Source organism: Epargyreus clarus, unplaced genomic scaffold (assembly GCF_041222505.1).
Source record: "Epargyreus clarus isolate Ecla_fem2 unplaced genomic scaffold, WU_Ecla_fem_2.2 ptg000007l, whole genome shotgun sequence".
NCBI lineage: Eukaryota > Metazoa > Arthropoda > Insecta > Lepidoptera > Hesperiidae > Epargyreus > Epargyreus clarus.
The window spans coordinates 19,144,641-19,158,368 of NW_027332215.1; the positions used below are offsets into that span (position 1 = coordinate 19,144,641).

A 13,728-nucleotide genomic window follows, 5' to 3' on the forward strand; every position below is an offset into this window, starting at 1 on the left:
TGTTCGAATGAAAGTGATGATGAATGGCAAGATTATATACATAACTACAAAGACTAACTACAAAAATTTAATTGGCTTTAACAAATCTGTTGTTGAGATTCAACTAGTAGAAGGTACCGGAAAGGAAAAGAGTAGAAATATCTACAAAAACGAATGAGATGCCATCAAAAACAATGCTTGTAAAAAGATCCAAGTCTCGCCATTCAGTTCTTCTACCGTAAAAAGTTTTGAGATCTATGTAAAACCAAGCCGGTAAATGTATGCAGTCCCTACTTAAGGGACCTTCTGTCTTAAGGTATTATCTCACTATCTAACCTAACAACATCTCATGGGACCATACCAATATTAAAAATCTTTTATGTTCTAAATAAATTGACGTGGCAATCGTACTAATGTTACCTGTGTGATGCGATATGATAAGATGAAAACACAATGTGACTTGCAGTACGATTGCCACGTTAATTTATTTAGAACATAAAAGATTTTTAATATTGGTATGGTCCCATGAGATGTTGTTAGGTTAGATAGTGAGATAATACCTTAAGACAGAAGGTCCCTTAAGTAGGGACTGCATACATTTACCGGCTTGGTTTTACATAGATCTCAAAACTTTTTACGGTAGAAGAACTGAATGGCGAGACTTGGATCTTTTTACAAGCATTGTTTTTGATGGCATTATTATTTGTGGTAAATATCCACTTGCAACTAATTATGTTAACATCTTTAGATCTGTAGACAAATACCAGATTTGATTGCTCCTTTTGTGGCTTAACTTCACTTTGTACTGCTTTTTACCATTAATCAGGCACATAAAAGATACCTTTAAATTATTTAGGTAATAATTGCAAAGTACTTAATAATGATCAGATATCAGGATTGTGCATCCGTATATAATATTTCAGTTGTTAATCAAGTATTTAGTAGTTATTTGTTGGCGCATTATCATTTAAGGAATGTTGGTGTTAGCTTTCAATTAGTTTCGCCGAATCAGAGTCAGGCTTTCTAATTTTATATTGATATGTAATATTTTTTGTGTCTAATGCTCGATGTTTGTTGTCATTATATTCAATATTTCATTCATCAACTACATGGTCTGCTTAGCAGCTATGGACATTAGCACCAAAACATTTTCATATGATCAATTTTGTTTTTAACTTGCCACAATTTACATGGTGTTTTATTTATTTATTATCAGAGCTTTAGTGGGGAATATATATATATATATATATATATATATATATATATATATATATATATACAATATATATTGAATAATAGATATATTGACACAAATAATAAAAAAAACTTACTTGTCCAATTAAACTATTCAATAAGTTACTCGTCTGATATCTGTATGTATTAATAGTTCTATAACTCTTTTTTTAACATACCTACTAGCTTTTATATAAAATAGATAGATAGACTTCATGCAATAAACAGAAAGGCGAAGATCGTCCCTAATTTGGATATATGACTACCTACCTAGATTTTCAATTGGTAAACATATTTCCCATAGGTACACTACGTATGGGAGAACACAGATGTACCTAATATAAAATGTCATTAGGAGAACGTGTTTTTCATTTACAGTCATCTTCGATCACTAATAAAAACTAGTGATTAAAGACAGTCATAGATTATGTTTACAGTGTTAAATTTGTACGAACCCTTTGCACGCGAGTTTACCTACCGCGGTATCCTATCGCGGTGCTAGACTCATATGTAGAAACAAAGTCATGTTGGTGTACTAAACTAAATTAAAACATATTAAGCTGTGAAAAAGATATCCCAAGTGACACAAGTCATTTTACTATTAAAAAAAAACTACGCCGCGGTGCCTCAACAGATTGGGATAATTTAAACGGCATTACTTATGTTACATTTTAACAATGTAACAGGTGCCTACTCACAATACGCGATTTTATTTTTGTTTTAGCCGATTTTTCGAACCATTTGCATAGATCGTGGAATCGCGGCGGATTCAGTAGGTCTGGGAATCTGCTACTATCTATTTTTCATACCCCTAAGTGATGAGGGTTGTTATGTATGGCAACACAACGTTTGCCGGGTCAGCTAATCGTATATAATATAACTTATGTTTTATAGTGATAAAATCATGTTCCACTGGTTATGATTAGGGTATGTACTGACATACCCTAATCATTGCATTAACTATGTTATTTTCACCGTAATCGTTTGGAGGTAGAACCCTTTGTAGTTCGACTCCGGTGGCACCACCACCACACATATTTCTACCTAATAACAGCAGTGTTAGGCGCTGCTGTGTTCCGGTTTGAAGGGTGTGGTAAGGGAGACAGACTTTTCCGAGGCGTTCCAGCTTAGACCTCAGGGGTAGCGGCGCATCTGTGGCTGAATTTAGGTAGGAATATCTAATCCTATCTGGGGTTGATTACAGATGTCCATGGGCGGCAGTAGCCACTTACCATCAGGTGGACTGCATGCTCGTCTGCTACTCGTATATTATAAAAAAAAAATTACCAAAAAAGTACAACCGACTTCAATGTCACTACAAAGTAAAAAATAATGGAAATAAATGTTGGTTTAGTACATATTTCTGAAGTCGGCGCTCAATATATTTCGTTGGATAACGATGTAAACAGCGTGTCTAATATGAGCGCCGACTAATAAAGATAAATAATAAATAAAATTTCCATTCCAATATTAAGACATTTATTAAGAGTTTATTGTTTTTTTCTATAACAACCAATAACATAAAGTTATTATTACAAAGTAATATAATATTATATACTTATATATTATTTTGTGGAAATACATAACAAAATGTGTACATAATACATTTGCATTTACAGTTACATCTGTTTGAAACTCCTGTTTGACAAATTTTCAAAGTGATTAAACAGGAAATGCTGGTGGAAAAACATTAATTGTAATATAAAAAAAGCTTTTACTTCAATTATACCTACGAAAAATTGGCAACTGAAAAAAATACAACTTAACTGCATACTAGTGGAAATTGCAATGAATTAAGTAAGTATATCTTGGGCCATCTGGACAGAACTTCCACTAAGTGTTACTGAATTATTATTATGGATTAAAAAGTATGCGAAAATTCAACTGTATCTAATATTATTGTTTCAAACTTTACTTTTAGTGTTTGACCTTAACCTATGCTTGTATCCATACTTACATAACAGGATTAAGAAAATCTTGTAAAAAGGTATAGGTATGTATGTCTATTGTTTGATATTAGCCCACAGCAGCTAGTAGTAGAGTTGCGATATCTTCCCGAGGAGATCTAGCAACCAGCTGCATAGTGACCGCACCTTGAGTTGCTACAAGTCGGGCTTTAACCATTACAGGAGTTCCTTGTCGCCATAAACCTCCACCCCGTATTTCTTTAACTGCATCACCACTAATTGCTGATTTTGGTAGTCCCAAATGCTCACAAACTGCCTTAGCAGCTTCTTCTACATTACTTTGGGATAATCCAAATGTATCAGATGATTCAGCAGCAGTGGCAGCCCTCTCCCATGAGGAGTCCCAATCATCAGATGCCGCCCGCGTCCGGAACTGGTCTACACATCCAATCTCTACCTCTTCCAAGGGATATGTATCAGCATAACCTTCACTAGAATCTGGTAAACCTGTAGTCGGATCACAGTCACGAACAACAAATTCTAAGGTTGCTCCAATTGTGCATAGGGTTTCAATTGGATTATTTGGAAATTTTAAGAGACAAAAGACACTACCTTGTATGTTATAAGGCAGCTGTTCACATGGTACCTGGACAAGAATCTGATATCCAGGCACAGGATCGAGGCGAATATTGACTTTTTCTAGCAGTTGATCACTAAGAGTATTCAAACATTCAAACTGGAGGACCAGATGATGAGCGAAAACGTGTTTAACGCATCGTACACGATATTCGGTTTCAGGCTCCGTTAAATCAATTGAATCACAACTTTTGAAAAGTGGACCCAGTTTTTCAATGCCTGGTATAATCCTCAATTGTTCATATATTGCTTCGAGAGTAACAACTGCTGGTTTACGGGTCTCTACCTGTACAGGAGCTTCTTCCTGGACTTTAACTTCCTCTTCTGGAGGAACTGAGGCTATGTTGAAGGGCTCATCAGGGGTATTTTCCAAGTGATCTTTCAGAGCTTTCTCCAATAATACTGGGTTGGGATTAGGTACATTAATAATATAATCATTGATAAGCTGAGGATCGTCAGAATCTAATATGGCGCTGTAATAAATGGCACGGTCACGCACCTCGTCTTCGTCATCTAATTGACAACGCGCTAAAAGAACTCTGATATTTGGCAGCAGTTCAGCACGCATGGCACCAAATCTAGCAACAGCAGATACTGCAGCGGCACGAACTGGGCCAGATTCCAGTATAACACGATTGTAAATGTATCTGATATATCGTGATGGCTGGCGGGCTTTTGGTCCCTCACGACCCAAAACATGTAGAATACGTACAGCTAATGACGTATGTTCACAATCTTCAATAAACTCACAGAGATGAGCAAGGCCTGTTTCCTTTGCATCAGGATTCTCTTCTACTAAAGCAATAATTGCATCAGCTATAGCTGTTTTGTATTCAACTCCACCTTCATCTCGAAGCATTCCAGCTAAAAATGCCGCTAATGACTGATATTTACGAGGGTATTTAGAACACAAACGTCTAATAGCGTGAACAACAACTATCTTAAATTCATCAGATATTTCAGACATAAAACTTGATATCTGCTTCATCAAACGTTCAATAGAGCTTTCAGCTCCAGTAGCAAGAAGTGTTGTTACAGCCAATGTAGCTACTGATCGATTAGGGTCTGAAATCAGATTTTCTAAATCAACCGTACATGCTGCGACAGCACTAGGATGTTTCGTAGTCAACTTAGCTAAGGTGCGGGCTCCAGCAAGACGAAGTGAAGCTTTTGATGATCCACAGAAAATTTGCAACACGCTTACTGCTTGCGCAAGATCTTTAGCCGTTTTCCTCAAATTAATAATTGCATGTGCTGCTTCATAAAGAACCATCTCTGATTTATGGCGAAAACATGATTCAATAAAGTCCAAATAGACTTCAGATGAGTCTGTTGTATCTTCCTCTGCCAATTTTGCAGCATATCTGATAAGGAGGCATATAGTATATGGAGATCGGAGTGGTGATTTTGTCAACTTTGTAACGAGCTTCACAGTTGAGAGGCGATCATTTCGACGAGCTCCAGCCACAACAGCTAATGCATGATATGACACCATGACATGATTGGACATCACAGCATCCTGAAAATTTAAACAAAGTTCTTCTGAATGATACTAATAATATCAGTTATTATTAATAAACAAATAAATTACCAACAATTCTCAGCTTTATGCAGACAGGAATGATAAAGATGTTTTAAAATACTATGACAATGACAAGCCACAAGGCTATGACACAGACACAAGGTATGACACAGAGATTTCCAGGTTCGATCCCTAACCAGATAGATATCAAAATTTTGAATAAGGACTTCAGTCCTATTTCCAGGTTTTATAGTATTCATGTTTGTGTGTATCCATGGCATCCATGAGAAATCTACCGACAAAATTAATCTTTCCACGATAGTCTCATGTATACCCATTCAACTGGTTCATAAATCAACTGAGACATACAGACATCTAACCTCAATGTTGTTAGGTTTAGATATAGATCTCAATAAGGTAACCCTCAAGAGTTACCTTAAAGGAGAATGCCCATTCTTGGTACTGATATTTCTCCTGCGTCAAAATGAAAGTGATATTAAAATCATTTCTTGACTTTTTTACATCGTTCATCGATCAAAATATTTGTTTTGAACAGGGGATTCCATTTAAGACAAAATAAGATGAAATGTTGATTGTTCTTAAAAATTAAAATACCAGTATTCTATACTCAGAATTCAATAAGATCTATTATTAACTATAGGTACCTACTATGAGTATCAGTTAAAACCATTCATCAATCTATCGTCGGATATTTTCGATTTTGAGGTTAATTCACCAGATAAAAATATTATAATAAACCAACAAATGATTTTTTTTATTTTTTGGTGATGTCGCTAGTTTCTTTTCTAAAATTTTATGAAAATAAGAGTAAAGTAGTAAAATTACTGCAATAAAGAATTAAACTAAATTTAAAGATTTATGAAATAATATAAATATAATACCTGAGCTTCATTAACCCAACGGCGTACCAAATCTGGAACTGTTGCCGATAAGTGTAATGCAGAAACAAGCGCTGCCGAGCTCACTGCTGGGTTCTTGTCTACGATGGCTTGTTTCATGTAGCGTTCAATAGCCTGCAGCATCGAACTATCACTTATACTGCAAAGGGCTCTTATAGCCGCTGCACGGTACAAGTCTTCTTTACCAGTCATATCCTTAGTCAATGATGATGTTACAATTATCACATCTTGAGCCATGGGACTCAACTCCTTTATAGCCAAATAGACCAAACGGCGAAGAACAACATCCTTCGACTGGAAAAGCTTCGTAGTAGCGAAAAATATATCAGTCGCTTCTTGAAGCGTAAGTTTCTCTCCCTGGTTCAGTAGGTATATAATTTTCGTTAGAATGTGTATACATTTTCTGGGAACCACTGGAGATGTATTAAAGTACCTCGTTTCTTGCAAGAGAGTTGTTTTGTCGAGATTTTGAAAATACGTCGCGCCGCCATCTTCTTCTTCCTTCTTATCTCTTTTAAATGAACTCATCGTGTGTTGATTGTGTTTTAGGCTTAGTGAAACTTTATTTGATCATAGCCAGTACGCTAGAGTGTTTTGGGTCACTACTTCAGCGATAAATATTTAATCGACGGACGGACTTTTATTGATTTTCCCACAATTTACCTAATACGCACCAGATACATAAAATATTACATACTCAGATGCCACGTGAACTATCGGCACAAAAAGTTCCTAATTAACTTTTGTATCCCTAACTGAGGTATATGTAATCTTCAATTAGATATTTATTAAGATTTCAATACTGTTCAAATTAATTCCAAGTAGATTGAAACAACACATTTTCTTCTATTGCGAAACAGGAAACGAAAACGTCAATTTAGCAGCACATCATCAACTTCTTGTCAATTCGATATATTTTTTTAAATAGTGTTCTACGGCTTTGGCTTCTTGCCTTTCAGCCTTACTTTAACCTGTACTTTCTTTCACTTTTGTTTTTGTACTTTCATCTTTATAATTTTATTTATTGGTGTTTCCTTCATTTGGTATAAAATTGGATGTGTCGATCCAATAAATTATTCTGTAGACTAACTATAGATAATATATTATGGTCAACACATAAGTTACTATACTCTTTGGTCAACACCATGGATTATTTTTGTGAGCAATTATAGAGTAAAAAATGGAAATAAAAATATTCGGTAACTCAGTTCGGAAATTATAAATTTGATTATGAAATAATAATACACCATAATTAAGCACACTTTGCACACAATTTGCGATTTGTCTTACTTGCGATTTATTTTATTTATTATACCTATTGTAAGTTGTGTATAACTAAATAATATAACAATAATATATGTGTATAACGCAAAAATAATCAAACAGACTTTATTGTTCTTACCCATTATAGTTCTTGTTTAACATGTTTCTTCATTATTTTATTACAGATAAATTGAGGACCTCCACATTTTCAGATTTTACAGTTTGTTACATTATCCTTATCATTATTATATTAAATTCTCATAATACCTATGATTTTGCTTTTTAAATAGCTGCCTGGTTTCTACTTAGATACGAAATAATATAAGTCTATACTTGTAGTGTTTGCCTTCAAAAATCCCGGAAGTCATGAAGCAGTTTTCGTCCTTTTTTAATAAAAAATATTAATGAAATTGAACTAAATATTTATAAAAAACTTACTTAATTAGGAAGATTCTTAAGATTCTGGCAGCATTTATTCCTATTTTCCTTCTTTTGGTATACACTTTATGTAATTTCATAAAATTGATATTTATTAAAAATCTGCATTATTATACGGTTAAAATATTTCGATATTATTTTTCTATACATGAATAGACTTTAAAATAGAAAATAGGCCTACGATCACTATTTATAAACTTTTGGACTTATATGGTTGTTTCCATACGCAAGTTTCCGAAAACTGCCGAACGCATCGGGCCGATAGAGAAAATCATTATTTAGTATTTGTTATTGAGTGCAATAGAATGCACGGTATATTTTGGTAATTAATGGACTTACTTTATATTTTGTAGTATAAAAGTAGTAGTTTAATAAGATAATGAATATTGGTGGATCAGAGATGCTCTACAATTCCTGGTAAGTAAGAAATATCTTTATTAAAATATTTGTGGAATGTAAATTGTTTGTAAATTATAAAAAAAATGTTTTATATATTATCTTATCTTCATTTATACCATTTCTAACACAAAAAGTTACATAATCTCAGACAATTTCGTTAAAATTGTAAATTAATAGGTACTTACTTTACTTACTTGTTGAATTCAATGTTTACCTCAGACATCGTCAAATAAGAAGTAGTCCTCAGGTTTAAAAAGATTGTCATGCATCTTCATAAGTGGTTAAAGCGAATACTTAAATAAATGTCCGTTTATAATTTTCTTATTAGGAACTAATATAGTTTAAGGTGCGTAAAACGCTTATTTTTATAATAATGTTTTGTGTGTGTTTAAAAGTGTTTGTCTGTCAATTTGTCTATACGATCAAACAGTCTCATTGATGTTGGACAGGTCGTCCGGTTTAAAGATTATGTGCTCATTTTGTAGCGTAAAATAATAAAAGTATAAAATATGAACAAAGTGCGGTACAAATTCTCCTTATTGACAATCTGTTATTATCAATTATAAATACAGTGTTAAAAATATGAAGAGTGAATAATAATATACCAACCTATTTTTGTTTTAAAATATAGGAGTAGCAGACGAGCATGCAGTCCACCTGATGGTAAATGGCTACTGTCGCCCACGGACATCTGTAATCAACCCCAGATAGGATTAGATAGTCCCACATGAGGTCGGCCACAGATGCGCCGCTACCCCTGAGGACTAAGCTAGAACGCCTCAGAAAAGTCTGTCTCCCTTACCACATCCTTCAAACCGGAACACAGTAGCGCCTAAAACTCCTGTTATTAGGTAGAAATAGGTGTGGCGGTGGTGCCGCCGGAGTCGAACCACATAGGGTTCTACCACCTTCAAAATCTGTAATTAATCTGCTAGGAAAATTAGTTTCGTGTTTTTAAATGGCCCAATAAAAAATAAAGTTATTTCTCCGGTTGCTAATTCTAAATAACATGTAGGTAAATAGGCAATATTCCCTGTATCTACTTAATAAAAATTGTAGCATTACAATATTTTTATCTTATTGGTAGGACTTACCGTATACAAGAAAAGCCACCATATTATTTTTATTTAATTTCAATACACCGTCATTGTACCCTAAACTGTAATAGATAAATGTACTTAGATAGAAAAACGCGAAACTTTATAATCAAGGGATGCGACGTTTGTAAGCTCTACGTATTTGGTCAGCATGATGGATTATGGTTAAACCGCTGCCACTCTGAGAGGCCGTGGCCAGTAATGGAAGGTAGTAATTGGACGAACACAACACACTGCGATTTTTTTGCATCGATTGATTAGCGCGTTTCGTAGACGCGCGTCTGCATTGCCATAACGCGCGATTATTTGGCGATATCGGTTATAAACCGGGTATCTTGTAATGATGCCATAGCATCACGAACACATCGGGGCCTTTTGCAATTTTATTACTTACTGCAAAAAGTTGCCATTTGTAACTTATTTTACAGAGCTTAAGTCTTTCGGCCTTTGTCCTCACATTAGGTACTTTTCTATATGACGTAGAACTAGAAAAGGAGCACGCGGTCCACCTTATGGTGAATTGTAGTGACGGTGAATTGATGATCTAAAATCAACTCCACAAAGTATCTGTACTTAATTTTGAAAAAATATAATTAAGGTAGGTAGTATAGGAAATTGCGACCATAATTGTATACTTAACTCTATAAAGGAGATAGATATAGAAATGACAAGACCGAATTTTCCACTATAATAATCCGAATACGTAAAGGGCATGCCGTCCTGGACAGTTTATGTGACTCTTCCCAGCATTTTAGTTTACCTTACTTTATTCGGACCAGCATACAGCAGTGCGAGCATTGTGAGCATAGCAAGGGCTGATACAAGCGTTCAAAAGCAAGTAAAGGTGTTCACATAAAGCAGACCCCTATCGACTTCATTCATAGTAATAGCATTATTATTATGTAAAGTACATTTAGACACACAGTAGCGTGTCAAAGCAAGTTCTGAAAAATTTGCGACTCTGCAGCAATGTGTTATACCACGAATCATATTATATTTCATTAGCATCTATAAAGGAAAAAACAGTTTTTCACATCTTTTATTATGTACCGATCTACAAATACATTTGTACATGGGTAATTTGAAACATTTTGTGGCGACATTTTGCCCTAACACTCATTATATATTATAATATTCGAATCCATATTTTTTTAATAAGCCTACTGTTGGAAATTGTTCTAAAATTATTATTAGCAAGTATAATCTGGCAATATATACATTATGTATGTAACATAAACAAATAATGTACGTTTGATCGATAAAGCATGTTACTAATTAAGACATCTAAAAATAAACAAAATGAAATACCTACTTACTTATGTATACATTTCTTGAAACTGTTAATATTTCTGCATAAGTAGGTGAGTCTGTTGTCAAGATAGCAACATACCTTACCAAGTAATATTTTATTTATCATAAAACAATGAATCTCGTATGCCATATTTTTTACGTTAAAAATTGTCAAGATAATGATAATACGAGTTCCTTCTTTTCGAATTAACATAAATAAGTATTCATCATAATATTAACATTAAAAGCTGAAGATGTCGGTTCACTTAAGTAATTAAAACTTATCACATAAAAACGTACATTTTTGGTTTTGTTTGAACCTCCAAACTTGAGTGTTGAAGTGACATTTATGACACTCAGCGTTATGAGCGCTATTAAAATGTTAAAACAATATGATTTAATCCAAAAAGTAAATAAACGTAATTGTGGAACATGGAAATATGATACAGTATAACAAAATAACATTAATAAAAAGGTGGAAGATTAACCTACATAACATTCATGTCATATACATTCTTATTTTTTATTTTATATAGTTAGATAAACTTTATTCTATAACTCTGATACCACCTACTCAAGAAATAGGTAGGTAAACATTTTCGTCTTTGGAAAATATCTCGAATATTACATCGGGTTACACACATTTTATAAATAGATCAGACTAAACTTTTTGAAAGTTACAATTTTTAATGGATAACATCCATTTACTACATGTGTAGTCGTAAATAAATCGATCATGAGAAACATGTCATCTCTGGTATATTCTTAGATCATTTTAAAATTGTCTTCACTATACACTTGAGTTCAATACAAGTATTATATTTAATGGGGCTATTATCCGCTTAATATTACAACGGACTCCTTATTACACCCGTTTTATGAACAGGATGAATTTTTAAAAGTGTTTAATTACCATTCGGGTTAAAAAGTAATATATTCTCATATTACTGCCACACGTCTGCAATAGTCGTCGGCACAAGTTTTTAATACTAAAAAATGGAGTAGGCACTGTCATGATTTTCATGTGAAAACAAATTATATTTAAGAAACTTTATTTTAATGTTTGTAACCAGTCAAACGTTACTGTTTCTTTTTAATGAATGTCCGGATTCAAATTATAGTGACTAGCTTGGCCAAAATAATTTCCTTTTAGGCACATTAAGATTAAAACAATAGACATACATAATAATATATAAATACACTGCCAAGCAGTGCATTGATAATACCATCACATCACAGAAATTTACCAGCAACATTGTTTGAATCATCAACTCTAAAAATATTATAACTATGATAACAAATTATATTATTATAGAAGATATGTAACATAATATAAAATATAATTTTACGTTAAAGGTAACTTTACAATGAAATCTCTCGAGTACATTTTGGTTATATAGCATTAAAAAAATAACACAAAAGGAAGGTTGCGCACCGGACATATACATACTTGTGGCACCACAATTGCCAATAATGGTACAATTTTGTTATATTCCGAATACCGACTCCTTAAAATAAATATATTACAAAACACATACCCAATTACAAAATTATATATATTTTTAAACATGGTTAAAATATGTTTATGGAATGGCATTTCTTTATTTTTTATCTTTTAAAATCTTGTACCTACCCGTACAAACTATTTGAGAACTAAAAAATATATTATTTTTAAATGAAATACTTGATTGTATTTATATGGCCCATTTTTAATTGAAATATAATAAATAAATATGTATTGTTTATTTCTACTACTCTCTCTTTTTACATATTTTTCCATGTTTAAACAATACTGGAATGTGAAAGCTGCATTTTAATATTTATTAAATTATCATTTCATTTTTTATTACAAGTAAATTCGTAGGAAGTAATTTCTTTACTTCACCTACAAACTTATGTTCCACCGCTATTCTTTACGATAGAAATATATTTAATTCTTTATTCTAAATAGGCCTTATAGGTACTTTAACAAATACATATGTTTCTTTTCTTAATAAAACATCTTGTAGCATACGAATATAGTACAAGGAATAATAGAGTTACTTGCGCAACTCCATTTACTTTTGTGATTACTATTCACTGGTTCCTTAAATACATACCTAAAGGTAATAAATTTATAATTAATAAATAAATTTTATTCAGATTAATCAGCTAAACCTGAATTATTTAAACTATGTCTACGCACAACGATCATACCGTCCAGCGTTTTTGTGCCCAAATAATAATAATAATAAAAATAATTAATTAACAGGTGTAAATAAAATATTTAACCGTCTCCAACGAGAAAGACAATTAATGAAGTTCTACAAAGCTGATGAATCCTAATAATATATGCAATACATGTAAAACTTTGCACAGTTTCAAAATTAGATTATAATTCGTACAATGACAAGAAAACAGTTGTGTGCATGATGCACATTAGTCGACACCGAACATTTAATATGAAAAAGGGGTCCCATGTGAGAACGCCAAACACTTTTATCACCTAAATTACTCGTATTATTACCAGTTTTATTCGAGAGTACTGTTTACTTAAAACATTAAGTACCCAATAAACATATAATTATATAGGATGAAAGAATGATTACAAATATTCTTTATTATTTTTTATTTTTGTGCCGCTGTAGCTTTAGCTGGCTTCTTTTCTAATGTCTATTATTTATAAAACTTCCTATTGAATTGTGATTTGCTTAGATTAGTTCAAGATTAGGCATATATGATACATATCATATACGAGCAGAACTACATTTTCATATAAGTCTATTTACATTGTAATTTTCTTTTACAAAATATATCAATTTTTCCTCACGGTGATACGTTTACACTAGCAATGCGTTATTAATATCCACAGTTTTATTTCGACATAATTATGTGCCTCGCTACAACTTCTTCATTTGCATTGTCGATAATTTTAAACATTTACATACACTTAAAACTGTTATGCTAGAAGAGAGATTTCAACTTATTGGGTAATTTAAAAGATTACCTATTATTATAATAATTTCTTTCATTTTTTTTTAATGTTTTATCGTATTATTTAATCC

General features: G+C 32.7%; 1 protein-coding gene across 1 annotated transcript; it reads right to left on the reverse strand.

Moving 5' to 3' along the window:
* Positions 1-2,668: 2,668 nt before the first annotated feature.
* Copg1 (nonclathrin coat protein gamma1-COP) lies at positions 2,669-7,105 on the reverse strand. Its single transcript, XM_073075013.1, has 2 exons — positions 6,180-7,105; positions 2,669-5,274 (listed from the first exon to the last, which is right to left on the reverse strand). The coding sequence occupies exons 1-2, from the start codon at positions 6,723-6,725 to the stop codon at positions 3,229-3,231; spliced, it is 2,592 nt and encodes an 863-aa protein (XP_072931114.1). The 5' UTR covers positions 6,726-7,105; the 3' UTR covers positions 2,669-3,228.
* Between the last annotated feature and the right edge of the window lie 6,623 nt (positions 7,106-13,728).